We start from the raw sequence: 27,171 nt of genomic DNA, 5'->3' as shown, positions 1-27,171 counted from the left end.
ATGTTGACATCTCGCTGTGATTTAGGGACACCATCTTTTATTCCTAAAAGACCAGATGGAAAAAGAAGGAACAGTGTGGTTGGTGCACTCCGTAACTTCCAGTACATTGCCACTGACTGGGTAATTGATAAAATCCTTGAATATTGGTTCTTGGAGTTAAAGCCCTCATTGGTTCCCTGCAGTGCTCTGACATGGAACGGTGCCTCAGGAGCCAGGCCCACCTCACTCCTGAGAGCACCACTTGGTTGCCTTGGTCACGCCAAGGTGGCTGCAGAGCCCCAGCGCCTTCAGCAAACCCCATTTTGCAGCTGAACTTGGTGTGTTTGCAGAAGTGATGTCCTCGAACATCACCGGACGTGTCTGGGGGGGTCAGAGACGGGCTGGAGATGGCGGTTGTGAAGGGCTTGGACTCCAGCGTTACGGGACAAGGATGAGTTGCTGAGCTCAGGCAGCAGTTATTGCTCCTTATACTGCAGAACTGCTCAGGGTCATTTAACCTCATCTAATGCACAACAACGAAATCCTTGTCCAAAGGTCTTCCCGCCTGTCCCTTTCGATCTGGATAGAAGAGCTTTGTTTTCTAGTTACTATTACACAGCTCAATGTGTTTCTAACCCCCTCTGGCTCCAGAGAGGTTGCAATGCCGTTGTTTTCTGTGGCTTGCCTTCCTCTGGGTTCAGCCCCTTTGCTGCCCTTCCAGAGATGTTGAACAAGCTGGCTGGAGCCACCAGGACTCTGCAGCTTTGCCCATCGCTGCTTGTCACCTAAGGCATGTGCGAAGGGTAGGAGAGCCAGGGTGTATCTGAGCAGCAAAGATGCGTAGCACATCCCATGTACGGTTTGCTATGTGCTCAAGGGGCCTTCAGCTGCGTTGGCCCCATTAGGATAAGTGGAAGCCTCAATTATCCTCGTGCTTAACAAATCTAGAGATGGCTCAAAAGCTGTTGAAGACAAATTACATCTTACCAGTTGCCTGAGTGCGGAGGGGAGATGAGGATGTCTGCGTGCTTTCTTCTGTTCTGGTAAGGGGACAATGGTCCCGAAAGTCCCTTCCAGTCAGAAAGAAAGGGGTTAACAGTAAAAGCAATTGAAAGTCTGTTTGGAGAGCAAATACACATTTCTGGCACCCAGAGGGTACAAACAACCTCAGTTTTACTTTCCTACCTCGTGGGAAATCGGTCGCTGTTTGTACAAGGAGCTGGTCCGTCACTTCAGGGAATAGAGGATTTCCTCTGGCCAGCAGCTCCTCTTCCCCTGCCTTGCCCATGTAAGGGCACTCTGGGAAGAAGCAGTGATGGATGAGTGGCCATATGGAAGAGCTCATGCAAAAATACCCTGCACAAGGAAGGGGCCTGCGGGAGAAGCAGGGACGTGCGAGAGGAGACCTGGATTTTCCATCCGCTACCTCCCGTTACCATGGCTTATTTAAGAAGAAGATGAAAGCAGGTGGCACGCACGAGGATACCTGGAGAAGCTGCTTGGGAAGATCCCATCTTTGTATTAGACGTATGTGGCTTTCCTCACGTCTGTTTTTAATGCCTATTATGGGAGATCTGTCCCGTCTGTTAGGCTGCACCTCTCTGCTTGGGTTCAGCGCTGCTGTTTGTACTTGGAGCGAGCAGTAGATGTCCTGTGCTGAGCAGGGTGAGTTTGGGTGCCTTGCTGTGGATTTGGGAGTGGGATGTGGAGGGGAGGTGAGTCCCAGCTGGAGCATCCGCTCCAGGGTCTTAAGGCAGCAACCAGAGGGAGCTGTGAGTGCTGCAGGCAGGGAAGCTCTGATCGTGGTTATCCGTGTCCAGGTAGGTTTGATAGGGGATGTCTCAGCCTGGGCAGCCAGGACAGATTGTGCTTTCTGGTGCAGCAATCGCAGCCAGATGTGAAGCAGCAAGGTTAACAATGAAAGGTAAGAAAAAAGCATTGGTTAACCTGGAGTCTTGCTCAGTGTGAGCACATCAGGGCCAGGATGAGTTCTCCCATCGCTTCTCCTGCCTCTCATTACATGCACCCGATGGACTGTCTCACTTCAGCACAGGGCCAGTCGCTGCAGCTGAGAACCTGTTGTTGTCTCTTGAGTTTTCCATTCTCTGGAAATGAACGGGAAGATGCTTTCTGGCAGAGCTTGCACTGAACTCGGCTGCGTAGCCGATTAATAACCAGTTCCTCCAGGCAACCCTACAGACGTTTATGAGCTTCCCAAAAGTTGGCCTTGTGGATTGTTGCTCTGGCTGCCTATGGGGATGCTGGCCTCGCTGTTCCAGGACAACCCGCAATAAGGAACCATAAAACTCCAGGGACAAGCACCCTGTACCTGCAGAGCACAGCAGAGATAAGGAATTCTGCTCTAGTTTTCCTCGGTCGATGAGGAGAGGGAAGCATGCGGCTGTGATCCAGGGCTCGATGGGGCTGCCATCAGGCTGTGCTGCTAGAACTGCCCCAGGAAAGCACCCCCCAGCACACCTGGGGCAGTGGGGACAGGTTTTGGGACACACCCCCCCCCCCCCCCCCCCGTGCTGTTCTCTTTAATGAAGGACCATGGCAGGCCCAATGTCCTCCTTGCGAACTGCCTCTGGGCTCTGGCTGTGTCAGCCTTGGCTGGAGACCGGCGGAGTGGGTCAGTGCCTGTGCTCAGCGCTCTTTCTGCCCTGCAAAAATATTTACAGCATCTATTTGAATCCTCCCCGTCCTCCATCAGAGACCTCGTCCTGACCCCAGTGCCTGGTTCCCAAGTGCTGCACGCGATTTGTTTTGGAGCCCGTTAGCGTTTCTTTTGCGTCCGTGCCAAGCTGGGCCGGAGTGTGGAACATCTCATTCATTCTTCTTGGGAATAAACACAGGCCAAGAGCCACACTGGGGCCGAGCACAGGCTCCTCTGGTGTCCCCGGTGACACAGGGACAGCGGGTGCAGAGCAGCCCATCCCAGCGCTGTAGCTCTGCAGCCCGTTGGATCAGGATCCCGGCAGTGTGCTTCAAAGGATGGATGGATGCTTTCCCTGGGATTTGCCCGGTCTCTCTTGAATGTATTGGTACTTTCTGCCTCCGCGAGGGGATGTGAGTTCTCTGGTGCAGCTGCTCTATGAGAAAACGTGCTGCTTTTCCTTTGAGCCTGCTGCCCTGTGATTTCCCTGGCCTCCCACCGCTCTTGTGATGCCCTTGCTCCCTGGTGTCTGCTCTGATTTCACCTGCTTTTCATCATGTCTCTTTCCAGGCTAAAGACTCCTCCGGATCTATTTGGTCTCTCCTTGCACAAAACACTTTATAACCCCAGAGTTATCTCCATTACCCTTCTCTGTGCCTCATCATCTCTGAAGAGGGGAACAGAGCGCCTATGGCTCTGTGGTGGGTTTATCTGTGCTGTCACAGCCTCTTCTAATGCTTTGGGCTTTGGCCACCGCTGACAGTCAGCTGCTGGCTCTGTAGTATTGTCTGCTGTGCCTTTGGCCCTTTTCTGAGTGCTGATTGCAGAGCCTGTGCAGGAAGGTGATTTCCCTCCCTTTTGGATTAGTTGGCATTTATTGATGCTAATTTCCACCCGACATTTTGTCCCCGGCTCAGTCGGTGCTGCAGGGTCCTCCTGCCGCTGTTTGCAGGCAGGCCCAGGGCTGACCTTCCTGGCTCATTTGCAGTCGTCACCATCACTTCTGAGTCCAGGGAGGAGCAGAGAGCCCGGGGGGAGCCCACAGAAGATGTTTGTTCCCTTCCTGTTTGCCTCCTGTCTTTTAATCCAGGAGACATCCTGCTCTTTGTCCTGCCGCATCCTGGTCTGGCGGTGGGGCTCAGCAGCCTCTTGGGGATTATGTCTGTGAGTCTTTGTATTCGTGAGCAATGGGGAGACTCTTCCTCCTCCCGCATGTCCCTGTTACGTTCTGCTTTCAGCAGAGGGGAGTGTTCTGCAGGGGCCTGGAGCACAAGGAAGTTTCTTCTCCAAGCTGCATCCCAGCTGCTCGCAGCAGTCGGGCCCGTGCCGAGGGAGGATTTTGCCAGCAGATCTTTAGTCAGAATTAGGAGCCTTTTTGCCATGAGCCTGAGAAATACCGGGCGCTGACACAGGTGGTGGAGGGTTATAACAGCCTGGGGTGAGGGGCTGGGACCCAGCGTGCTGTGGGATACCAGGCGTGCTCCTGTCTGTGAATGGTTCTGGAGAGTGATGAGCTCTGCCCTGAGAGCATCTCCTCGCTCATCCTGATGGGGTGAGCAGTGTCCTGCTTCCAGCTCCCAAGGTGAGGCTTTGGGCTGGTTCCCAAGGGTTAGAGGGTGACTTTGGTCCCAGGTAACTCCATGTGGGAGGAGGAGCCCCAGGAAAGAAAACAGATTGGGCAACAACAAGAGGACAAAGGACTTTTAAGCCCTGCTTTAGCTGGAGATGAGCTCTTCTGTCCCCTGGGCTGGGGGAAGGAGGGCTGCTGCTGCCCGCAGGAGGGTGCACTGGCAGCACCGAGGCTGGGATGGAGCATTAGGATTCATAGGGACTAAGAAGAGTCCTCATGGTAGAACTAGAACTGGCCAAGAGCCGCTTGGCTTTCTGGCCTCCCTCATGATGCCAGTTGCTGGAACTGGGACCCAAGGGACAGCTGAGGGGTAAGTCTGGGCATTGAGTGTGGCTGCAGAGATAAGCGGTACCTAATGGCTGTGAATAGAGGAGTTGCTAAGGTGTGGAGAGCTGCTCTGGTGTCCGAAGGAGTTATATTCCCCTTCTTAAGCAGGTGATAGCAGAGGGCTGGCTGTTGGCTCCCTGAACAGAGCCTGAGGCTGTGACAAGTGAATTGCTCTCTTTTTGCTTTAATGGTCTGTTTGGGTTTAAGCCTTTTCGCCGTTGGCTGGCGTGCATCACGAGCCTGGTGTTATCCCCGTGTGCAGCAGCGCCCTGCCATTAAAAGCCGTGTGATCCCCAGGGAATCCTGGTGTGCACAGGCTCCGAAATCCCCAGCGGGACTGACGAGACCTCCCGGTGAGGGATCGCTTCTCACTTCCAACAGAGAGAGTCCCAGTTGCTTGATTTCTTGGGCACTAGGGAGGATTCTGCTTCTAAATGAAGTGCGTGTGCTCCCCAGCTGCTCACAAACCCAGCACCGTGATAAGGAAGAGAAGGGTCATGTCCTTGCTGGGGAAGGGCTGCGTGCTCTGGAAGCCTGCTCCTCAGCATATAGCTCCTTCAAGGAAGATATAGTTTAATGTTGTAATCCATAAATAGCCCTGGAGACAGCTGGGTCAGGAATTTCCCAGCAGGGTTGGTGACGTTGGCTCTGCAGGCTCTGGTCTGGCTTTACCCCTCTTTCCAAGCTTGTTCATGGCTGAGATGCTGGGAGGAGCATTGGTGCTCCTGAGCCTGTCCCTGGTGGGAAGGGTCAGGCTGGATGCGGGCTGCAGGCAGAGCTTGGCCAGAGTGTTGTGCCCAGCCTGTCCTTCGGTGCAGGTCACTGGTGTAAGCGGTTTGCTTCCAGTGGGGAGTTGGATCTTCACCTTTAGAGGATGGGCATGGAGTGAGGTCCCTGGGACACCCTTGACCAAGGATGTAGGAGGAGAGATGGGGTTGGTATGTTGTGCTGCAAGGGATCGTGTGAGCTAATTTGCACTCTGACTGCACATGTACTCAACAGACTAAACCCACTGCAGCTGGATGGTTGTGCTCTGGTCTGGCTCTGATGGGGAGTAGGGAGCCTGGCTGGCGCTGTCCTTCCCCTCGCTGTGGGGATGTGGCTGTGCTGTGAGCCAGGTTAGGATGTGTCTGGTCCAGGGGGTCCTGCCCTGTGCCAGGCACCAACCAAGGGCCCACTCTGCTCCTGTGCTCCTTGAATTCCTCTTTCTGGTCTTGTTGCTGCCTCTCCCCGGCAGATGCTGTGCTCATATCCCTGGTGCTTGGCACTGCAGGGTCCTGTGTGTGCAGACACAGTGCTCATGAATCCAAACCCCTGAGGATTCAGCATCACCGGGGAGCTGGAGCCCAGGCTGGTTCCTGCGCTATTCACCACAGACGCTTTCTTCAGCTTCTTTTGGTCCCACTGGGGCTGGAGGAGCCGAGCTGCCTGCTCCCGTGCTCCCTGTGCTGCTGTGGGATGAAAGAAGGGTGAAAAGGCTTCTCAGCAGGGCTCTGCCTTGCCCGAGCTTTACCCTGTTGTGCGAAGTGAATGTGTGCATCCAGCCAGAAGGAAATGGGGAGATGTGGGGTTGCATTGCTAATGTGGGGTTGTCTAATGAGAAAAAACCAGCTCTGGACCTGGAAGGAGCAATTTCTACTTTTATCTTCTAGCAAAGAGCATTGCCAGCGGGGGGAAGGCTCGTGGAGCTTTGCACTGACTCACGCTTCCTGTTCGTTTTCAATGTGAAATACCCAAAATGCTAATTTTGCCATGAGGCCTGTGGTGCTAAATTGCCTGCACTTGTTGAAAGCGAAGCGATGGATGGATTTGTCACGGGGCTCTGCAGCTCTGTGCAAGTTTTGAGCAACGGCAGCCCGTGATGTGGACACTCTCCATGTGCACAGATCCGGATTTGGATGCAGGAGTTTAATATGGGGGACTGAGCGCTTCATACACTGCCTATATATATATGTGTGTGTGTGTGTGTTTTCTGCGGCTGTGGTACCCACAGAACTCGGGCTGAAGCTGCTCAGAGGATCTGGAAATCATGGCTTGGATGTTATGATGGGCCTGGTCGCATCCCTTGGAGCACTTTAAGCTCTTTGAATCAAAAAGTAATAAATCCACAGCCATCATACAGGTAATAAGAAGCTGCTAAAGCAATTAAGTGGAATGGAGGTGATTGCTTGTGGACACAGAGGTGTCTATGAAATAGATACAATGATTTTATTAACGGAAATAGACTCCCTCCATCTCTCCCCGATTCCGGCTGCAGTGATTTCTCACTTGGTTATGGGGCTTATGCTCAGGAAATAGAAGGTTTTAATGTTGTATTTTGAGGGTAAAGAACCCTACCGCTTGGCCTGTGTGTGTGCTCCTCCCCAAGGGGCCACACTGTGGTGTACAAGACCCTCTTGTGGCTCCGGACACACCATTTGGGTGCCAGGGCTGTGATCTCTATGAATGGCATCAGGGTCACAGTATGACCTCTGGGCGGGGGGAAAGGGGACGGTGGGATAAGAATCTGGGGCTCTCCCTCTGCCAAGCTGAGGTGTAGGTTAGCTGCTTTCCTTCCATCCGTGATCTTTGCCCTCTCCTCTGGTTGGGCTGTGTTGTGCTGCTGTGCCAAGAGTGATGCCAATGCCTGCAGCAGTTGTGTGTTGCAGGCACAGGAGGGGTTTGTGCCTTCCAGCCCAGCTCTGGAGACCGAGCATGCGTCTCCCCATGCGCTCAGGCCATTAAGGGACCCCACAGGGATGTCACTCAGAAGAGAAAGAGCAAAACAAGAGGGGGGAACTACTGTAACCCGGTAACCAGAAGAGCTGCGGGAGGAGAAACAAACAGGAGATGATTGTGTACATTTAAATAAATATAGAACAAGGAAAGGCAGAATTTCCTCCATGACTTTGTTCACCTGAGAGGCTCTGAGAGCCTGGCAGAGCTCGCCTTCACTGGTGGACCAGGGATGCAGGGCCAGACTCTGCTGGGTACCAAAGCTTGAGGAATAGTGGCTGTGCTTGGGATGGGGATGCTGAGGTTGGATGTGAGGTACTTGCTTTCCTTCCTACACATCTGGACTCCCTGGACATCCTCCTGGGGAAAGGATGGAGTTGGGACAAACAGCTGCCCGCATGAGCTCGTACTTTTGGCTCCTTTTACAGCATGGAACAGTGGGAGAGGAAGGATTTAGGCTGTAAATCCCTAAAATCTGGGGCAAGAGTTTGCCCTAAATGTGGGTTCAGTTGGTTTTTCTATTTGCTCACCCCAGCCTCTAGAAGAACAAGATGAAGAGCATTTTGGAAGGGTCTTTTTGGTGCCAACAGAGCAGGGAGCGTCACTGAGAGCTTTGGAGCTCCTGATGGTGCCTGGCAGGTTTGGGCAGTTACATCACAAGGGTTCCATAATGTAGGATTATGGATCTGTCGATGCGGTTTGGGACTGGTTTGCGGTGGGAAGCAGGAGGATGCTCTGTGGTTTCTGTGGTGCATGGCATGCAAGGAAGCAGAAGAGGAACTTGGGTTCTGGCCTTCTTTGATACGTGTTAGTCAGTAAACACCATAAACCCCCTAACACACATTGCAATGAGCTCCCAGCCGTGGCGTTTCCTCTGAGCAAAGCTGCCTCTTGGGTGCTGGGGACCTGCACAGGCTCTGATGAGCTCCACAGGGCCTGCGCGCTGCGGAGCCACCACGGCCAGGCGCAGCCCCAGCCGGCACAGGCACACGTGTGGGCTGCCGCTGGTCTCCCGCCCGCGTTTCCAGTCTCAGGGGATGGTGCCATCAGCAGCGTAGCTTTCCGGCATGCCCCGGGGGGGAATGCAGCAAGGGAAGAATGCACTTGCGACCAGCCCACGCATGAGAAAGCGCATTGAAGGAACCCACCGTTGGTGCAGCTCCGAGGCTCCTGCTAGAACACGCTCCACGGGGCTAACCTGCCATGGGGACTGTCTTAGCTGCAGTTTAACGGTAGGAGAGATCGAAGGGGAGATCTGGTTTGGGTCACGCTCGCCTTGATCCCAGTGTTCGCAAGAGGCTGAGCAGTAGGGTGTCCCCCTCCTGGCATGCCGATTGCTGCTGGGGAGCTGGCCAAGCTGGGGGAGAGACGGTGTCGTAGTGAGAAAGTGGAATAGTGTTGAGGTTTCCATATGCTGATTACAACGTGCAGCTTTAATGGTACATGGTTCTGGAGGAAGGAAGGAAAGAGGAGATAAAAATAAAGCTGCAGTCCCGTATTTAGCTATAAATCACTTTGGGATATTTTTTTTCCCAGTAGTATTTGAAGACTCTGCAATAACCGAACTTGTTCTTGAATGTTTTATTTTGTACCACTACTGTTTTGAAGAAGTAGCCGGGTTGCTGGGGCAGTTCCATAGCTCAGAACCCCTGTGTTCGGGCGGAGAGGAGGGTTGCAAACTCTCTGTGTCGGGAGATCGCTGTGCAAGGCAGGAGCACTTATTTTCTGAGGCACTGATTTGAAACACATCTTAAAGCCCCTGTGTAATTGATAAGAGGTGCAGGCAGTATTTGTCTTGCTGAACCTTCATTCTGAATGATTTCTTATGTGAGGGTAAGAGAGAATGTGTTCAAGATGTAGCTGCTGCTGCGGATAGGAGAAGAAACTCGGATGCAAATACACAGCAGGAATTGCGTTTCCGGAGGCAGTGATAGAATTGGCTTTTACTACAATTTCTTAATGCTAACAAAGGCCAGTGGTAAAAATGTGCTTCCTTTCGTGAATCCGACACATGATCTGAGCCCAAGAGAGGTGGATTAATCGCGATTGAAAAGAACCATACCCAAAGCCCAAGTTTGACAAGAGGATGGGTAGATATGAGCCTGCTTAGCTTTTGGTGGGTGCAGGGTAATGATGGACCTGCCTGGACCTCAGCCGTGGGGGCTGTGGGGAGTGCAAGGCAGGCTGATAGCTGTGTGTAAAGGTGCCCTTTCCACATGGCAGTCGGTGTGGCCGTGGCTGTGCAGCCGTAGCTTTCCCCGGGAAAGGAAACAAAACGCTCCTTTAAACAGGCACTTAATAATCAATGGAGATTGCTGTGTGTGACGGTCTCCTTCAAACGCAATTATAATCACCCACATTCGGAGTGAGGCACCTGGCTCCCCCCTTTAAAGCATGCATTATAATAAGAGAGTGGATGATTTCTGAAGTTCATCTTTTCTCTCTCTGAAAGTCCTGTTTTGGGATGCTCTCCTGGCCTCACAGCACTGAGATGTCTCAGCTGGGCTAGAGCTTCGCTGGAGGTGGCCTGGAGAAAGTACGTTTTTGGCGTAATTTATCACAGTTAAGCTCTAAGTTAATTATGGCTTTTTTTAGGGGGGATTGGATTAGTTTTAGATCTTCCTTTGCAACATGAGCTAGAGATGCTCAGCTGACTTCCGTGCTTCTATCGTTTAATCCAGAGGGAGTCCTTGAGTTGACAGGAGTTTGGCTTGATTTCCCCTAAAGACCAAGTTTTGGATCAATGGATGTCATAGAGTAACTTCGCTGATACCCAAGACCCTGCACAGATGCGTTACTCAGTGCAGAGCTGCAGTGGCTGCAGTGTGCATATGGCAGCTGAAAGGGATTGAAAAGCTCTGGGGGTGTAGAATTAAGTGGCAAATAACATCAGTGAAAATCATCTCAAGTGCAGAGAGTGGAGCTCTCTTGTCTCCTGGGGCTGTGTTCAGCAACGTGCCGGCTGCTCTTCCAGAAACTTGGGCATGACAGCTGATCGGGTCTTTGGAGCATGGTCAGCTGGGAGCTTGCTTACAGAGGTTTGAGTTGTTGAAGGGAGAAGACAGTCTGTGGAGCTTCAGATCCCATCTCCGCAGCCAGCAGCAAACCCCCTAGATGTCTGCTTATTGCCAATTTAGCATTCAGCTGTTTGAAGTTCTTTTGCCTGTATATAGCTTATGCAGTATGTACTGGAGGCAAAGCTGTGGGAAGGTGGTATGAGTGGGTTGGAGCGGCTTTGGGTGAGACCCTTGGAAGTGCAGCTGACAGGAGTTGGAGCCTTTCATCTATTTGCCTGCCTCACACTCCAAAGTTATATCTAAGGGACTAGGCATCAGCTCACTGCAGAGGTGCCATGTCTCCTCTTCCAAGTTCTCCCTGTCCTTCCCACTTCTGAAATTGGAGCTCCTGGCATGGCATGGATAAATGTCGCTGGTGAAGGATCAGGACCTGTGATCTTGCCTTGTGTGTGCGCACTCCGGCTTTCCAGCAGTGAATGGCTGCTTTGCCTTGGGAAGTTTCAGCTTCATCCTGATCTGCTATAATTAGTAGCTCTAGCTAACATGGGGAGCAGTGTCATAGCCATGTTCTGGTTGGTAAATGTGCTTTGAAAAGGAGACCAAAGACAAGCTGTTAACCCTCTGAAATGGTAGTTTGCGAGCTGATTGAGTTTCGTCTCTTTCCTGTGTGGCGGGGCAGGTTGCACGTAGCTGGCCATATGCAGTTTTCCATGCCTGAGCAATTGCCTCGCGTCTCTCCCAGGCACTGCGATCCCCCCCCATCCCTTGATCAGGCACATGGGCACACCAAGGGACGGGTGACATACCCTCCTGGCCGCGACACTTGGCAGCTGGACATGAGTGACTCATCAGCGTTAGCGGTTTCTCATTTAATACTGGGGCCGTGTGGATGATTTAAGCACCGGCGGTCCAGAGGGGAGCTGGTGCTGCTTCTCCCAGCACAGTTGTGGAGCCATCACCTTGGCTGCCTCCCATCCATACTTTTCTTTGCGGGGGGAGGCTGGGGGTGGATCTGGGCTTGGCTGCCAGCTGTACATCTCTCTTGCGAGCAGTTTTATTTCCTCCTGCCGATTGGGCTTTTCCATTGGCTCCTCTTGCTCGCTCTCTGTTGTTCGCCTGCTGAGGAGCGAATGTCCTGTGCTCGGCGCTGCCCTGCGCGGCGCCGGCCCCTCGCCTGAGGCCGGCAGAGCCCCTCGTCACCCATGCCCCCGGGGGAAGCGATCTGCAGAGGGGGCACCGCCGCCTGCCCCGCAATGTAACTGCAGCCCCTCCCGGCGCGGGGCGCGGGCTGCGCGGGGCCGGCCCCGGAGGAGGTGCCGGAGCGGGCGGAGGGCGCGGGCAGGGCAGGGCAGGGCAGGGCAGGGTGCCCCCCCCGCCATTGCCGCTACCCCCTTCTCTCCCGCAGGCTCTCGTCGCCCGGCGGCTGCGGCGGCGGGGACGGCGGCGGGAGCCGCAAGAGCGGGGTCATTCTGGACATCGCCGCCCTGAAGATGACGGAGCTGGAGTCCGAGGTGCTGCCGCTGCCGCCCCGGTACCGCTTCCGCGATCTGCTGCTGGGGGACCAGTCCTTCCAGAGCGACGACAGGTTCGGGGGGTCCGGGGGGCAGCGGGGCGGGGGGGGGCGCACACGCACCGCGGGGAGGAGGGAAGGGGCAGGCGCGCACATACCTGGGGATGGGGATGCGTTCCCGGCGCCCGGCGGACCCCGCGCCGGGGCGGGGGGCTCGGGGCGGCCGCGGAGCTCTTCGCGGTGCTGGACCTGGCCCGGCGCGGAGCTCTCCGCGGTGCTGCCGGCCGGTTCCCGTCGTGGCGGGCGCGGTGGATGCGGGCGCTGGGGTGCGGGAGTGTCCGGAGTCTGCGGGCATTGGGGGGTGCTGGCCGGAAGCAGTGGGCATGCCCGGGCGAGGCGACACGGGGTGGGTGGGCTGGGGATGGAGGAGGTCACAGGGATGAGCGTGGGTATGCCTTGGACGGTCGGCACCAGGAATATGTGGGTGTTCCAGGGCTGATGGACGTGCTGAAGCTGCTGGGCACTGGGAGCTGTGGGTCTAATGGGCCAGCAGACGTTGAGATATGTGCGTATTCTGGGCAGTTTGTTGTGTCTGTGAGTTCTGTCAGGGGCTGACAAGGAGGGAAAAGGATCATTGTCTAGGAGATGCATGGGATATAATTGGAGAGGTGAGAAGCTGGTGGAACTCCCTGTTAAGCCATATGCAGAGTTTGGGCTGAGCGCATACATTTATTTAGGAGGCTAGGCTCATGCAGGCTGTTCTCAGAGGCTGTCTTTGCAGCAGAGGATGCTGATGGGAGTGGAGTAACTCTAAAGAGCTTCTGTGAATATGGCACAACTCTCCCTTCCTTGGGATGCCTAAAGAAATGGCCTTTATGGGTTGCTATTCCTGGCTTACTGGCAGGGATTTATTACCAGGTTGAGTGAGCTAAAGCAAAAGGAGAAATGCCACGAGTGGCAAGTGAATTCCATGAGCAGAGCAGCTAAATGAAGAGGAACGAGAACAACCCTCCCTTCAACTCTGTTCATATCATAAAAATCAAGGAGCTACAGTGCTGATGGGGAATCAGTAAGATTGTCATCTCTTCCTACCAATTAATTGCATGATGTAAGCAGAGAGATGTAACTCATGTTGAGAAAACCCTTCCGTTGCTGGTGAGTTAGCCTTTGGTTGGTTGCTGTGTGTTTGGTACACCCGCATCAAGGCTTCTGTGCATCTGTGATAAAAGGCAATTGAATCTTTTCATGTGCGCACTTGTCATGCAAAACCAAACAGAAAAAAGACGTGGACTTTGATACTGTGGGATTTACAAATGTGCTAAAGAAGTGTTCCTAACTTTTGTAGCTGTGTAAGAATCGCTCTGTCCAGAAAATGTGACCCTCAGGATTTTAAATCCCAGATTTCCCTAGCAGGCACTTAAGCGTTAATATAGTTTTATGGCATAATGTGAGAGGTTAATAGGAAACTCCTGCTGCAGAAAATGCCTGGGTTTCAGAATGGTTATGATATGGCTCAACTGGATAAGTTTGAAGTTTAGAGTTTTAATAGTTTTCATATTTAAGTATTTTAATGGATCTGAAATACAGAAGATGGCAACGGCAGATTGTGGTTTTCCTGCATTTCACTGGTCTACCCCTTAACCTTCATTTTCGTCTTGATTTGAGTGTTTCTGATTCAGAACCTCTCCCCGGTTTTAGTGTGGAGATACTCCGGATTATTCCGTTAAATTCATTAGCCTTGTTTCCCAAGATGTCTGTGTTCCGCTGGCTCTGTGTGCTGCTATCTTTAGTTGCTTGACTCCCCTTCACCTAGAAAATACTGAAAACTTCACAGTGTGTTTGGGAATGCAAATCGATGAGCATACATTTGCTACTCACACAAAGGCCTCTTGACTTCCCTGGGAATTGGGGTAAGCCACCACCGTAGGCTTTTGGAGACGTTGCTGTTAGGCCTCAGTGTCAGTCTAAGTCATTGATGATACTGGGACCTTCTAGATAAAGCAAGCTCGCTGGTATAATTAAGACAAGTAGGTTAGTCTGTCCCAAACCAACTGAATAAGGAGCTGATTCAGGCTAGCAGAAAAAAAGCAGGAAGCCTTTTGGCTTTGCTGTGCTTATAAATGCTAAGCAGCTGAGAGATGTGCTTTGAAGTTACAGCACTGACAGGAATGCGTGGAGGAAAATTCCCCCATGTAAGCAGTATGGGGAACTGTGGATGGTAAAATAGAGCTCGTTGGACTTACAGATGTAACACCGGAGGAAAACACCCAGAGCACTAAATATCGCATTTATTTGTAAAAGCAATGCTAAATACATTAGCGTCTCAAATATCTGCTTCTGAAAAACTCCCCTGGAATGAGAGTGTGCTGATGAAAGCGAGGAGGTTTCTGGGGTCAGCAGGAGACTAAAAGGATGGGAGGCTGTGGGGGAATCCGAGTTTTGCTGCTTCTGGGGATTTAGAACCACTTCTGTTAGAGATGTGTTAATCCATCCTCATCACAGAGGATGCTGAGGAGACACTAACACTGGTCTGAAGTAAGAGAATGAGGTAGTGCTGGAGCCTGGGGAGGCAAGAGCTTGGTGGAACAAGGAGATAATTAGAGAGCTGTGGTACAGCAGGAGAGAAAACGTCCAGATAACCCACAGAGCTGCAAGAATTAATCAGTGAATATGAGGCGGAACAGGTAAAATAGGCTGCTTCCTATTTACTTGTAGAATGTGAAAGGTGAAGACAGTCTAAGTAAGTAGGGCTTAGTCTGTGGCAGGTAGGCTGACATGAGAATTACAGTAATACTTTGAATGCCGTGTGGAGGATGGTAATAAACCAGCCAGGAAGCAAATAGGAAAAGACCGCCTAGAAGAGGAATGGGGGAGGTAAATGGATTTGTGCAACAGAGGGAAAAGCCTAATGACAAGAGAATCTAGAGTTGTCAAATGGAAGTGCTCCTTCCAAGGTCTTATTCGTCTTTGGAACTCACTACCACGAGGCATCTGGAGGGCTTTGGGCTCAGCTGTATTTCAGTGCCATACAACTGTACTTAAATACGATGCTTGGCATTTTTGCAAGGCAGGTCTTTAGGTTCTAGGAACAGGATTAACTGTCATTCGGATCTACATCTCCATAGGGTACAAACTACCGTCTCAGGGCATAACTCGGACTGACAGGGACTGAGAGGGTGATTTCTCCTTTGGGAAGGAAAGGTTCTCTTTGGGAACCTTGCAGTTGCCTCAGTGCTTTGGCAGAAGTCCTGTCTGGTTCCAGAAGTTTCTTTCCCTCTTTTTGGAAGGTTCTGTCAATGACAATACTGGGATAAAAAGACATCTGTTCTGCTTTCCTATGGCAGTATTGCATTTCTTATCTCACTGATGCTCTGTTGTCGTGGAAGTATTCATAGCCACTGGAATATAACAGGAAAGAGGCAGAGTTTAAGATGTTGAGCCTGTAATTAAAAGAAGGTGAGGAACCAGGGACATGGATACTGCTGGTGCCTGGCTGCCCTGCCACATACCTGGGACATGATGACTCCGGGAACAGGAATCCTCTGTGTCATGGTGCCTACGTGTGTAAGAGCAATGCCAAGGGCTGCTGGTGGAAGGGAGAAGGAGCTCAGTGCAGCATCCCATCGGGGCTGCAAGTCTGGGCTCTCTACGGAAGGCTTCTGTTCTAAAGTGATACTGGTATTTGCTGATTAAAAGCAGCTGAGAAAGCACATCTGCTGCATTGATAAATATTGTTTTATACCACAAGCTGTGGCATCCCTTTGATCTTTGCTGTCTCCTGACTACGGCAGTTTTTGGTCTCCTGCATTCTCTTTTCTTGGACGGTGCTGACAACTGGGCTGGGGCATGTATAAAAAAAGCCCGCAAATGAAATTAAACCGTATTCTCAGAGACGTGCCATTAAGAGCTTATTCGTTGCCTCATTTAAATAGTCTGAATGCTTTCCAGAAAATCATTGTCAGAAGCCACAGTCCTATTTACAGCAGCAAGAAGTAATGGATGTCACTTTGATTAAGTGCATTTTTTTTTTCTGAGGCTAATTATCAGAAAAGAAGCATTTTGATGGGTAAGGATGTTTGGAAAAGCTGCTTGAGGAGAAGAATTCAGCAAGGGCTCGATGAAAAATTTAACATCTATTTCAAATCAAAGACTTTTCAGATGTTGCATAACCCAGAACAGAGGCTTTTAACAACTGGGGCAAGTTCTGCTTCCAGGTCAGACAGGTTTTGGAAGCTTCTTTGTCTGTTAACTGGCATCTGGTCTTGGTCTCTTGAACTTGTCACTCAGCGTGGCTCTGAATCATAGGTTGGATTATAGTTGGCACAAACAAACCAGGGTGCTGAAGAACTTGTAGGAGCTTACCCTTGCAGTTTTCATGCTAACATGCCCCAAGTGACTTCCTCATCGAATGCATCATTACATTAATGGATCTGGGCAGTTTTGTGTCCCTGTGTTAGGTTCTTTGAATGTGTCTGCGGCTGAATCCCTGCTTCACTGCCGTTTGATTTAATGGGCAATATTTCTCATTTTATTTGGAAGATGCAGATGCTAATTTGAAAATTCCAGTTTGTGTCCTGGTGTTAGAGCCGTTTATTTCTGTGATGGTGAGGTAGTGGCCAATATTTTAGGCTCTGGACTGCAACGTCTCTTCAGGCTGTACCATCTGTGCTGGTGAAGGTTTGTACCTGGGTTTAGGAGATCCAGCTCTGATGCCTGTGTGCCCCAAAGTCCCTTGATGAAGGCTCTTCATCTCCCAGCAGTCTGATCCCTTGCTTGTGGAAGCAGGATGGAGGAATTTATTGTCTAATAGCCATTCTCTCAATATGAGCGTTAAGACCCAGTCTCCCACAGCAGAACCTCTTGAGGGCTGACTCAGTTGTGACGCCTGAGGCCAGCTCCAAACCAAGTAATAAATAACACTGGTGAAGACGGCAGGATCTGAAAGTTATGTATGATCGCTTGAATTGAATTGCTTCTCCTCAGCTTTTGCCACCTGGCAAAGCAAAACCAGGACATTTATTAATTGGATTAGGCTCTTTTCCTGAGTCAACACTTAGCCAGAACGTTTCTATCTGACAGTACAGAAGCAAGTGCTTGCTCTGCTCAGGAAGCCTGTGGCACTGACCCTGCTCCCGATTAGGCGCTATCTAAGTTGTTGGAGAAGCTACCATCCAGGAGTGCCAGAGCTTATGGAGTGGCCAGGTCCTCCCCAGTGAGGGGGGCTGCAGCAGGTCCTCTCCCTTAGGAGGCGTTTGCATTTCCTTCTGTTTGTAGGCTTTTTCTTTTAATCTCAGCTAGCATTCCTAATTGCAGTTTGCTTTTCAGTTGTTCTGAAAGGCTGCAGTGATGCTGACTAACGAGGTGCCGCTTGGAGCTTTTTAAATGGATGTTTCCTTGTAGCTACTGGTGTGCCTTTGAGTGTTCGTCTTAAGGCAGGCCCCTGGACATCAGCAGGGATGTTAGGAAAGTTATGAAAGTGATAGGATAAGAGAAGAAATGCATTTCTCTTATAATTCTATATATTATTTTATTAGAAAAGAGTCATTATTCTTTTCAGGGATATTGCTTTTGCTGTTGGGAATGGACCTTGGCTAGCAATAAAAGCGAGCACACGTAGCAGTCTGGTGGAATGAGTGGAGGTGTCCCTGGAGTGCTGCAGTATGTACAGCTGCGCCCTGATGAAAAGGAAGAACAACATTGATTTTCAGTTATTTAGCGCAATTTAACACTATGGGCTCAAATTTCCATCCCTCCCTGGTGTATTTTCTCAGTTTATTTACTTTAGTTTCTATTCAGTCTATGGGGAGGATGGACTTGAAAGTGAGAATGTAGTGGTTTAAGTTACCTGAGAGTGCCTGTCTGAGTGAAGGGGAAAACATGAGCAAGGGAGGCATGTCCCTGCTGAGAGCAGTGGGGATAGTCCTGAGAGAGACTTGCGGCAGCCAAGGAGCTGATTTTGGCTCATATTGTGTGAAACAGCAAAGGGGAAGGGAAGGAGGGGCAGCTCTTGCAACCCAGGAGGGAGGGCTCGGTCCAGGTGGGCACACTGTCACTGAGCACCTTGTGTGGCTGACATTGGCCCTCTGGGAAGAGACTCCATCACACTGTTGTACAGGACACGCAGAATGTCCAGACGGAAGAAATAGAGTGCGGAGTGGCATGAAAAATGTCCTTCCATGGCTAACTAGGGCAAACCTCCTTCCATGTGTTCTTGAGACCGAAGCCCGGTGAGGATATTGCTGGTTGCTCCAGCTGTGCACACGCCTTGGGGCACTTTTCTGCCTGGAGCTCCTGTGCTCCCATGGATGGCTGCTTAAACTTGCCAGTACAGAGCAGAGAACAGAAATCCCATGCAAGCCAGCGGCAGCAGCTTGGCTGCATTGACGATCTTGCCACAGATGTACCTTTTGTAAGGGACGTGGGTCCCTTTTGCACCAGGGAAGTGTCATGGATGTGTGTCTGTCCACAGATAGGGCGAAGAAATAATACATGTCATCACAGCAAGCCCCTGCATCTGCAGAAATCGATAGGAGTGCTGCTGTTGGCTTGGGTGAGGGCAGGAGGTCAGGCTGAGACTGAAGCTGTCACCGCTGCTGTCGTGGCAGCATGAGAAACAACTCGGCAGCTGTAGCTGTAACTGCAGAGAACGCATTACATTTCCCTGCTATGTTTCCCCACCGCTTTATCTCATCGCAGTTGCATCTTTGTTCTCAAGGGAAATCGTTTATTGCCATTCTGAAGGTGGTGCTCATTCCTTTTCCTCTGCACAACCTGTTCATGGCTGACTGCGTGTAGGGAGCGTTGGAGCTCAGGCATCCCCCGCTTGCAGCCTTGGGGGAGATGGGGGCTCAACTCCTGCTGCACCATCACAGCCTTCTGCAGCCTGCCCGGGCCTCATGCAGCTCTCTCTTGTAGACCCCTCTGTGGTCATGGTAAAAGAGATCACCAGCAGACCCTAAATAGGTTGCTTAGTAAATCTGCCCCATGCGTTCCCCTGTAAGGCACAGCATCTCAGAAACTTCATTTTGTGGTGGACTGCGCAGCAGAGGGGTTTAAAGAGGAATAAGAAGTCTGAAATTTGAATCAGAACATCCCTGTTCCTAGGAAGTTCCACCAATAGAGAGGATTAATTCTCTATTGTCTACTATTTTCAGCTCTTATCAGAAGCGATGTGAACACATTGCCTGCTGAAGCCCTGCAGCTAGCGCAGATTTCCTTGCCACGCTGCATTTGCCTCTGCTCCTCCGGCACTTGCTTGGATCTGTAGCAAAGATGCAGAGCTTCCCAGTGTCTGACCCTCGCTCTGTGCTCCGCCATCGTCAGTTTGCTGAGCCACATTTCATGCCCGCTGTTGTCAGTAGTTTCTTTGTCAGAGATGATTTTTGCTGCTGCTCTTGAATAATACTGTGGCAGAGCCCTCTTGAGGACAACGCAGACATGACTCCATCCAACATCCATGACAGCATCCAACGAAACTCCCCAAACTCAGGGCAAAATGGTGATTTTATTATTCTCTCCAGGACAATTCGCAGTCACCTGCAGTCCTGTAGCTTTTGGGGGGTTTTGTATGTATATTTTTAATGTAGCTTTGCATAAAGCTGACTGGTGTGGTGTGTAATGTAAGGTGCTGGATATGCTGTCTGTGGGGTGCAGGGGCTGTGGATGGGGTACGTCTGTGTCATCAATCGTTGTGTTCCCCATGCAACAGCAGCTTGGCCAAGGCTGGAGGCTGAGATCCTCCACGCAGCCTGATCCTGCCTTGGGATGTGTGAGGGTCCTGAGGACGGCGCTGGCATCGTCCTGTCCGCAGGTCCTGAAACTCTTGGGGTTCAGTGTGGATCTGCAGGTTGTATCCCCCCTTCCTTGCATGATCCTTGCCCTTCTTCACACTCCGCCTGTTTCTTGGTCCTGATTTGCAGAGGGCTGTGGCAAGTTCCTCACTCCGTGCCGGTGCTTGCTCCTCTCCTGTAACACCGGGAACGAGCACGGGTACTGTCTGCTCTGCTCTCTGCTACGACAGCAGGGTTTAGCTTTCCCTTTCAGGTGGTGTGAAACCCACCGCATCTGGGACTGAGCCCTGCTGGGTTTTGTCACGTTTGGGTGGCAGTTGCCGCATGGTGAGCACTCGCGCTCTCCGCTTGGCCGGCTGCAGCTCCTATGGGGCGTCTGCTCCTTGGCCAGGCTCGGAGCCTCTCAGACCCGGCTCCATGCCACGGGCGCACGCAGCCTCCATCACTGCGCATCGCACGGTGCCTTCGGGGAGGAACCGTGGGGGAGTGCGGCAGGGAGGCTGCGGAGCCCGCGCCGGTGCTCCAGCGCCTGTGTTTGGATTAGTGACTGTGCCGTGCTTCCTGCAGCCCACGCGGGCTCCCGCAGCAGCGGCAGCCTTGCTCGGCAAATATAGCAGCTACCTTGAGGCGGGAGCAATCGCGTTTTGGGCTGCGGGTAGAGTCATCGAGCCTTGCCGTGCGTCTGGGATCTGCGCCGCTGCTGCCTGTTGGCACAGCCGTTGCCCTGCTTCGGGTTTGCTGCAGTCGTTTTCTGCCTTCGGATCGAGACGAGCAGACTTAGTTTGGAATCGGGCTTTCCGAATGCCGTGCTGCTGCCTTGGCCTGGCCAGCCCTCTGTGGGCTTCGGCTGTGGGTCAGCACCCAGCACCCAGCACTGGGGGGCCAAGCGGTAGCTGGAGCGTGAAGCGCAAACACCGTGGCTCAGTGGCAGAGTACGTGCTGGCTCCCTGATGGCAGGAGCTGTCAAGAGAAACGTCTCCTCTGTCTAGGAGAGGGGAACGTTTCTGGGGAGCAGGTGGCGAAGATGTTTAGCAAATGTCAGCTTGAGACCTTGCCATCCCGTGGGCTGAAGTGACACTGCTGAGAAACGTGTAATCCTGTCAGAAAGCAGCAAGAAAAATCCACCAGCTCTGTGTTTACGAGCAAGGCAGGCCTTTGCCAAAAGTAGGTGGGTTTCCATCCCCGAGACTCGTGGAATGAGAGCTCCTCGGAGCAGTGGGAATCCTGCTCCAGCACATGCGAAACCTGAAGGCAGGAGCTATTGGCATCGCCATCCCCCCTGGGCAAAGGCTGCCAGCCTCTGCTGCCCCGCGCCACGGCTCCTGCCTTCTCTTCTGGGTTTCTTTTGCTCCCTCGGCTCCTCTCTGGGTTTTAGGAAGAAGCAGCCTCCGAGCTTCCCCCTTGCTTTGCTCAGGAGCCCGGAGCCTCGCTCCGCAGGGGCGGTGGGAGGATCTCACCTCCTTCACACGGAGCAGGGACCAGGCAGGGGTGATGCCAGCCGAGCAGCTCTGGCGCGATGCAGATACCTCCATCTGATGAGTAAGGCTTGGCCTTGCACCTCGTGTAATTTGGGTTTTGACAGAGCCGGGGTAGCTGGGGCTCTGCCAGCGCTGCCGTTCATCGCTGCTCCTGACGTGAGGTGTCTATTTTAACCAGAGACCAGGCAGCTTCTGCCCCGCTGCAGGCAGAGAGGAAGCGAATGCGCTCAGTTTATAGATTGTCTCAAGTCTTCTGCTGGTTCAGCTGAGTTCATCTTGTAACTATTACCATTAGGACATAAGCATCTGGCCAAGCCATGCTGTATTATATCTGAATGCTTTAATCGATCCCCTAGAGCTATTTAATTTGAAAGTGGCCTTCTTACTGCACACAGTGTGCTATTCTGTATGGGAGCAAAAAAGCTTAAACAGAAAGGTTTCCTGCAGATGAGTGCTCAATACAGTTTTTCGAAGCTAAAACGCTCAGACTTTTCCTTTCAGACCAACTAGGGATGTGATTGCATGACTGGGAGCGGGGAGAGCTGTGGAGACCCAAAGAAACTCATTTGCCCAGTGTCCACGTGTCAATGTGTGAAGCACGTAATTGCATCTGAGCTGGTATCCCCGTATGGGAGTATTGTTTGGGAAAAATCTAATCTCATAAAATGGGTAGTAATTGGTTATTAGAAGAGACTTTAATTGAAATAATTGGCATGGCCACTAGTGCGCTAATTTAATTTGGTATTTGTAATGCACAGTCACAGTGTTTGTTCAAGGATAGAGAAATGGGTATTAGGTGGTGCTCCTATTTCTCAGCATGAAGTTACAGCTGGTCTCTGGAAAGACATTTATTTGAGCAAGCTATTTAGTCACCGTTCCTGAACTCGGGTTTGGAAGATGGATTTGCTTCATTATAGTTTGATGCAATTACACCCACGCTGCTGAGAGTGAAGGCCTCCTCTGCCACTTCAGTTCTCACTTCAGATGACTTGAGTGGTCTTTCTAGTCATGTGGAGCAGCTCCACCTCTCTGGCACAGGGACATGCCCTTGCTGAGGAGCTCACACACGTATGTGCATGAGTGTGCTCACCCACGTGCTGGCACAAAGCAAGAAAGGGGACGTTCATCTTTCCTGTACACCCTTTCATCCCTGCTTGTCTGACGTTCCTCAAGGCCTGCGCGCACGGCAATGGTTCCGGGTCGGTATATCGGCACCGTGAGGTTTTCCCATGTGGAGAAAAGGTTTGTAGTCTCATTCCAGAGCGGAGGTCTCTCCAGTTGCCATCTCAGAGCTGTTGACAGGGGTTGCCACGAGATGTGGATGGCTCTGCTGCAGGAGCTACTTATCTGTTGGGTCACTGAAAGCGTTACATGGTGACGGGCTGGTGACACGAAGAGCTGTTAAATCTCATCAGCCTTTTCCAGAGCTGACATTCAGCGATTGTTCCTTTTCATCTTCATCTGAAACGCTTTTAAACCTCAATGTTGTCATCTTGTTTGGCTTCTTCCCACACTGTGTCTGCACTTAGAACTGCCCAGTGCTGATGGAGAGGTTTGTTGCCAGCAGCTATTGTGCTAAAACTGTGAGGAAAACCAATTTCTAGTCAGCTCTTGTTACTGTCTCTGATGGGAGATATTTCTTTCTTGCTAAGAACTTGTAAGTGCGTTTTAGTGCCAGACGCAGTGCTCTGCGGCTAGGAAATATTCGTCCTTCCAGGGTTCAGCGGCGTAAATATTTCTGCTTACAGACATGTGCACATGTATGAAGGACGGATGCTTTCCCAATGGTGTGGGTTAAACCCCCCCAAAAAAACAACTATGAAAAAGAGCAAAGCCTATTGAGCCTCAAACCCTGCTCTCTGATGCCTGGGAGCATGCCCTGTACAGCCTTGTGCAGGAGTCCTGGCTCCAGAGCTGTGCAGCACATTCAGGTTAAGCCCAAAAGGTTAGTTAAGTAAATCCAAAGCCGCTGTTGGCTGAAGGAAGCCCTGTGCGGGTGCATAGAGAAGGGAGAGTGTCTTCTGCTGTATCCGTGACGTGCAGGTTCTCCAAGAACAGCTGGTGATGCTCTTTGGAAGTGCATCCAGCTTTGGAAGCAAGCTTTGTTCAGCCTGTAAGCATGCTGAAGCAGAGGGCACTATGCCAGCCGTGGCTGTGCCCTGCTGAATGAAGCTGGCATTCGCACCCAGCAATGGCTTTGCCAAGTGAGCTCCGAAGGGGGTACACGGCTTCAGAGGGAGCACGTCTGGAAGAGCCTGGATTGGGCTTTTAGTGGGAGGGAGAAGGCAGAGGAGGAATGTTCATCTCTGTTGCAGGGAATTATGAGAGACGGAGGTGAAATGCATGTCTAGATGAGTCCCATGCCCTTCACCTGCACTGCAGGTGCCTTTTTATGTGTTGGCGTGATCCCCCATTCCCTTTTGAAGTGAATCCTCCTTTTGGAGGAGGGTGATTTCAAGAGGCACAGTGGATGCTGCTGATCCGGTGTGTATTGGTGAGCACAGAGGGCACTGAGATTTGCTTTGGGGCCTGAGGGCTGCTTTTCTTGAGCAGTTTCTAAGATCTGAAACAATTATTCCACCTTTTAAGGCCCTTTTTCTCCTCTAAGCTGCCCTGTTCCCTAATAGCAGTTCTTAGGGAGAGAAAGGAGTGCAGCTGAACCTGCTAGTGCAGATATTAATACAGTCATGTTATAATTTAATCTTGATCCCATTGAACACACTTAATGATCAGAGAGTTCTTCACTCAGTTTAATGGACACTTTTCCAGACGATGGGGCTGCGCGATCAGACACTCGTTATAAATGTCTGTTTATTAAACAATCTTTCTTCCTAAAAGCTTCTGCCCAGCCAGAATGGATGTAAATGGAGAGGATGGTGCTTGCAGCTCAGTCTTGAAGGAAATGCCGGGTAAAACACTGGAGCCTGTTCCTTTTTGGGTTTGTGTGTCTTTATATACAGAGATGAGAACGGGTCAAGGCAGGTTATTTAAGGTGTGCTTTTTACTGTAGATGTATGAGGCGGTCGAGCCCTGATGTCCATGAAATAGCATCTGCTCTCAGGCCGGCTCCTGGAGCGGCTATTTCCTTCCCAACAGATGATCTGGTCATGGGAGCTGAACCAGAAGCTGATGAGCAGATAGGACCAACGGTGTGTAATAACCTGACTTAAAATGCTTTTCTGTGGCTTTAGTTCAACTTCTGCTCCTGACCGGGTGTGCTCTTTCATGTGTATGGCAACGCGTGGGGGGGGATTTTAGGGATATCTATGTAGAAGAGGCCCCTGCAGCCTCTTTCATCAGGAGGATGGTGTTTCATGCAGTCATCTGCACACCTAACTCCAAAGTGGGTAGGTACCTGACATTGGAAAAGACCTTTGCCATTGCGTAACTGCTGTGTTTAAGGCTCTTAGGCACGCTGTGCCCGGTCATGGTGGTGTTTTGGATGATCCAAGCATTGCACCTTCCTGTTCCTTTCAATGCCTTGGTGCTTTTGGCTGAATGCGTGAACAAGGAGACCCTGTTTGTCACGTCCATGACAGCGTCTGGGCACAGCGAGAGCCTTGACGTGGGCACTGCACATCATCCTGGCCCCAGGGCCTCGTGTTTCCTGGCAGAACTTCCAGCTGCAGCGCACTGTTGATGGGTAAGCAAGTTTTGCTCCTTGAAGTTAAAATAAGAAACGTACTTGAAGATCAATGGTCTGGTACAACCCCTTGTTCTCGTCCTTCCCACACACCATGATGAGGCTGTCACAGACTCCATGGAGTTCATGCCTGATTTCTGCAGCGCATTGTGAATTTCCTTTCATACGGACTTGCCATTTTCTCTGTCTTATGTAATGTATTACAAAATGAAGATAGACAGAAACAGAGAACGGATGGCAAATGGTACCTTGCATGATCCCGCGACCCCGGGGAGGGAAGAAAGCGTTATTACTGTGAGAGATAACCAGCAGAGCTGATGGAGAGCCCCAAAGCCCAAGTTTCCGGTTTGAAGATTCGTCTTTTCTAAAAACATTCAAAAGAAATCTATATAAAAAGAGTTTTAAGAAGGTTTTTAGCTCAAATCATAGAATAGTTTGAGTTGGAAGGGACCTTAAAGCTCATCCAGTCCCGACCCTGCCATGCGCACGGGCACCTTCCATTTGCTCCAAGCCCCATCCAGCCTGGCTAAACGCTGAAATTCTCCACATTTTAAGCAGAAACGGAGCCTCTGAATAAGTAAGCACTGCTTCGCAGGGTGACTGATCATTTCATTAGGATGTTGGTACTTTAGTGACAGAGTTGCTGCAGAAATGTCACGCAGAAAGGGCTGCGAGTCCTTTAAAACTGCGGAGCAGGAACCACTTTGGCATTTTGAAAGTCTCTGTGAAATTGCTTCCTGGAGAGCTCTGCCAGGGAACCCGGGGAGGTGTTCTGCAGCAGCGAGGGAGCTGCCTGTACCTCCCGGCTCATTAAACGCCGTAGTTTGTCTCCAGCCGGATTGTCACCGGCTCCTGAAGGCACTTTGCTGCTGGGCTGGAAATAGCGTGTGCTGGAAGGGCTCGGGAGAGGCTGCGTGGGGAGGCACAAGGCGCTCTTCCAGCTTTTCCTGCCTGTCAATCCCTTGGGAAAAGCTGAGGCGCATCCCGGCAGAGCAGGGTGTTCCCTAGAGCAGTGTTGTTGGATGATGTGCATGGGAGCGCACTGCTGATGTCTGTCCTGACCTCAGCCATCGGGTGAGGATGCTCAGAGCATCCCTCTCCTTCCTCTGGGTCTTGGCTCAGCCACCTGCAGAAGGAGGGCAGCAAGGGAAAGGTCTCGGCCTTGGAGGGGACCTGTGGGAGTCAGGCCCTTGGGAAGGCTGGAAGGAAGAACTGCCATGGTAATTACACCACAGGACATGGAATTGCTGCCTCCTCCTGCCCAACAGCCTGAACGCAGGATGGCTCCTGTGCTGCTGCTCCTGCGGGGTTTGTGAGCAATACCCAGGGATGCTCACAAGGTGTTTTCTGATGCCCATGGCAAAAATACTGCACGAGCGCTTAAAGTAATAAGCATTCTACAGTGCAAAGATGATTGCAGCTGGGAGGTAACAAATAGCAGCTGCTGACAGTGGAGGGCAATCACATTGCTTTGCCAACCCATGCTCAGGACCCCCCTGGCTGGGTTTGGGTCCTGCCCTGGCACCTCCTCTGAGCTTCGCTGCCTTCCTCCCTCTCCCCGCATTGCTCTCCTCCCTGTGCAAAGCCAAGGCTGACTCATGCTCTGGGAAGCGCTGCCCGTCCCTGCCGGCACCGGCTGCCAGCTCTGCCTGGGTGAGGGCTCGGGCGCTGCTCTCATTAAGTCTTGGGAAGCAGATAGTGACCCCGTTATGCACTCACCTGGAAAAGCGGCTGGGCCGTGCCTGGGTACTGTGCTCTGCCCGGAGACTTTTCATGCTTCCCTTGCAGATATATGTTTAGATTTTACCCAAGGGCTTTTAATTTCCTCTCTGGCTTGAGCAGCTGTGACAGGTATACAGATACCTTCCCTTTCTCCAGCTATTTTAACCTGTCATCGGCTTTGTTAAGATAAGGGAAGAAATTACGAGTCACTGTAAAGCTTCAGGGGCTCATTGCTGTGCTTGTAAGCATGTGAAATGCACCCCAGGAATAGGAAATGTGTCGGAGGTACCGTGGTTTCATAGGGATATCTGCTCAGCATCTGCTCGGGTCTGCTCTACTTCTTCTCCTCCCCGCTAAGCGGTCCCAAGTTAACACACTGGGTTTGCAGCTTTCATGTTCGTCGCTGATGAGCCACACTTAGGGAGGTAAAAATGGGTTTGCAAAGGCTGCGATGACAGTTCTGGGATTCGGCGTGCGAGGCTTGTGCATTGCCTTTATATAATGGCTCTTGCCAATGCTCCGGGGAACTGGGGAGTTCCTTGGCAAAGGGGACCTGCTGTCCCTCCTCTGGGCTAGCCAAGAGGAGAAGTGACTGCGAATGCCCTGCATCCATCCAGGGCATACCCATGGGGAGACTGGCTGAGTCCCAGGCAGTCAGAGCAGTGGGTGCCGGGGCTGGTGTGGGTGCTGCTCGTTGCACCGGG

At 51.7% G+C, this 27,171-nt stretch overlaps 1 protein-coding gene across 10 annotated transcripts in view; it reads left to right on the top strand.

Moving 5' to 3' along the window:
* Positions 1-27,171, top strand: part of KCNT1 (potassium sodium-activated channel subfamily T member 1) — a 76,984-nt gene that overhangs the window by 1,220 nt on the left and 48,593 nt on the right. For 7 of the 10 annotated variants that reach the window (XR_010616138.1, XR_010616137.1, XM_065695490.1 and 4 more), the window contains exon 2: positions 11,730-11,909. The exons of 1 other annotated variant lie outside the window; for it this stretch is intronic. Coding sequence is in view for 7 of the 9 variants with exons in the window: in XM_065695490.1 (XP_065551562.1) it covers positions 11,730-11,909 (180 nt within the window). In the remaining 2 variants the exon portion in view is untranslated. Of the gene's footprint in view, positions 1-1,266; positions 1,507-4,454; positions 4,576-11,729; positions 11,910-27,171 lie in introns of those variants that run through there. 2 more of the 10 variants (XM_065695494.1, XM_065695491.1) reach the window with 2 other exon arrangements.

The sequence above is a fragment of the Lathamus discolor genome, chromosome 15 (genome assembly GCF_037157495.1).
Source record: "Lathamus discolor isolate bLatDis1 chromosome 15, bLatDis1.hap1, whole genome shotgun sequence".
In the NCBI taxonomy this organism is placed as follows: Eukaryota; Metazoa; Chordata; class Aves; order Psittaciformes; family Psittacidae; genus Lathamus; species Lathamus discolor.
This window is presented reverse-complemented; position numbering and strand designations above follow the sequence as displayed.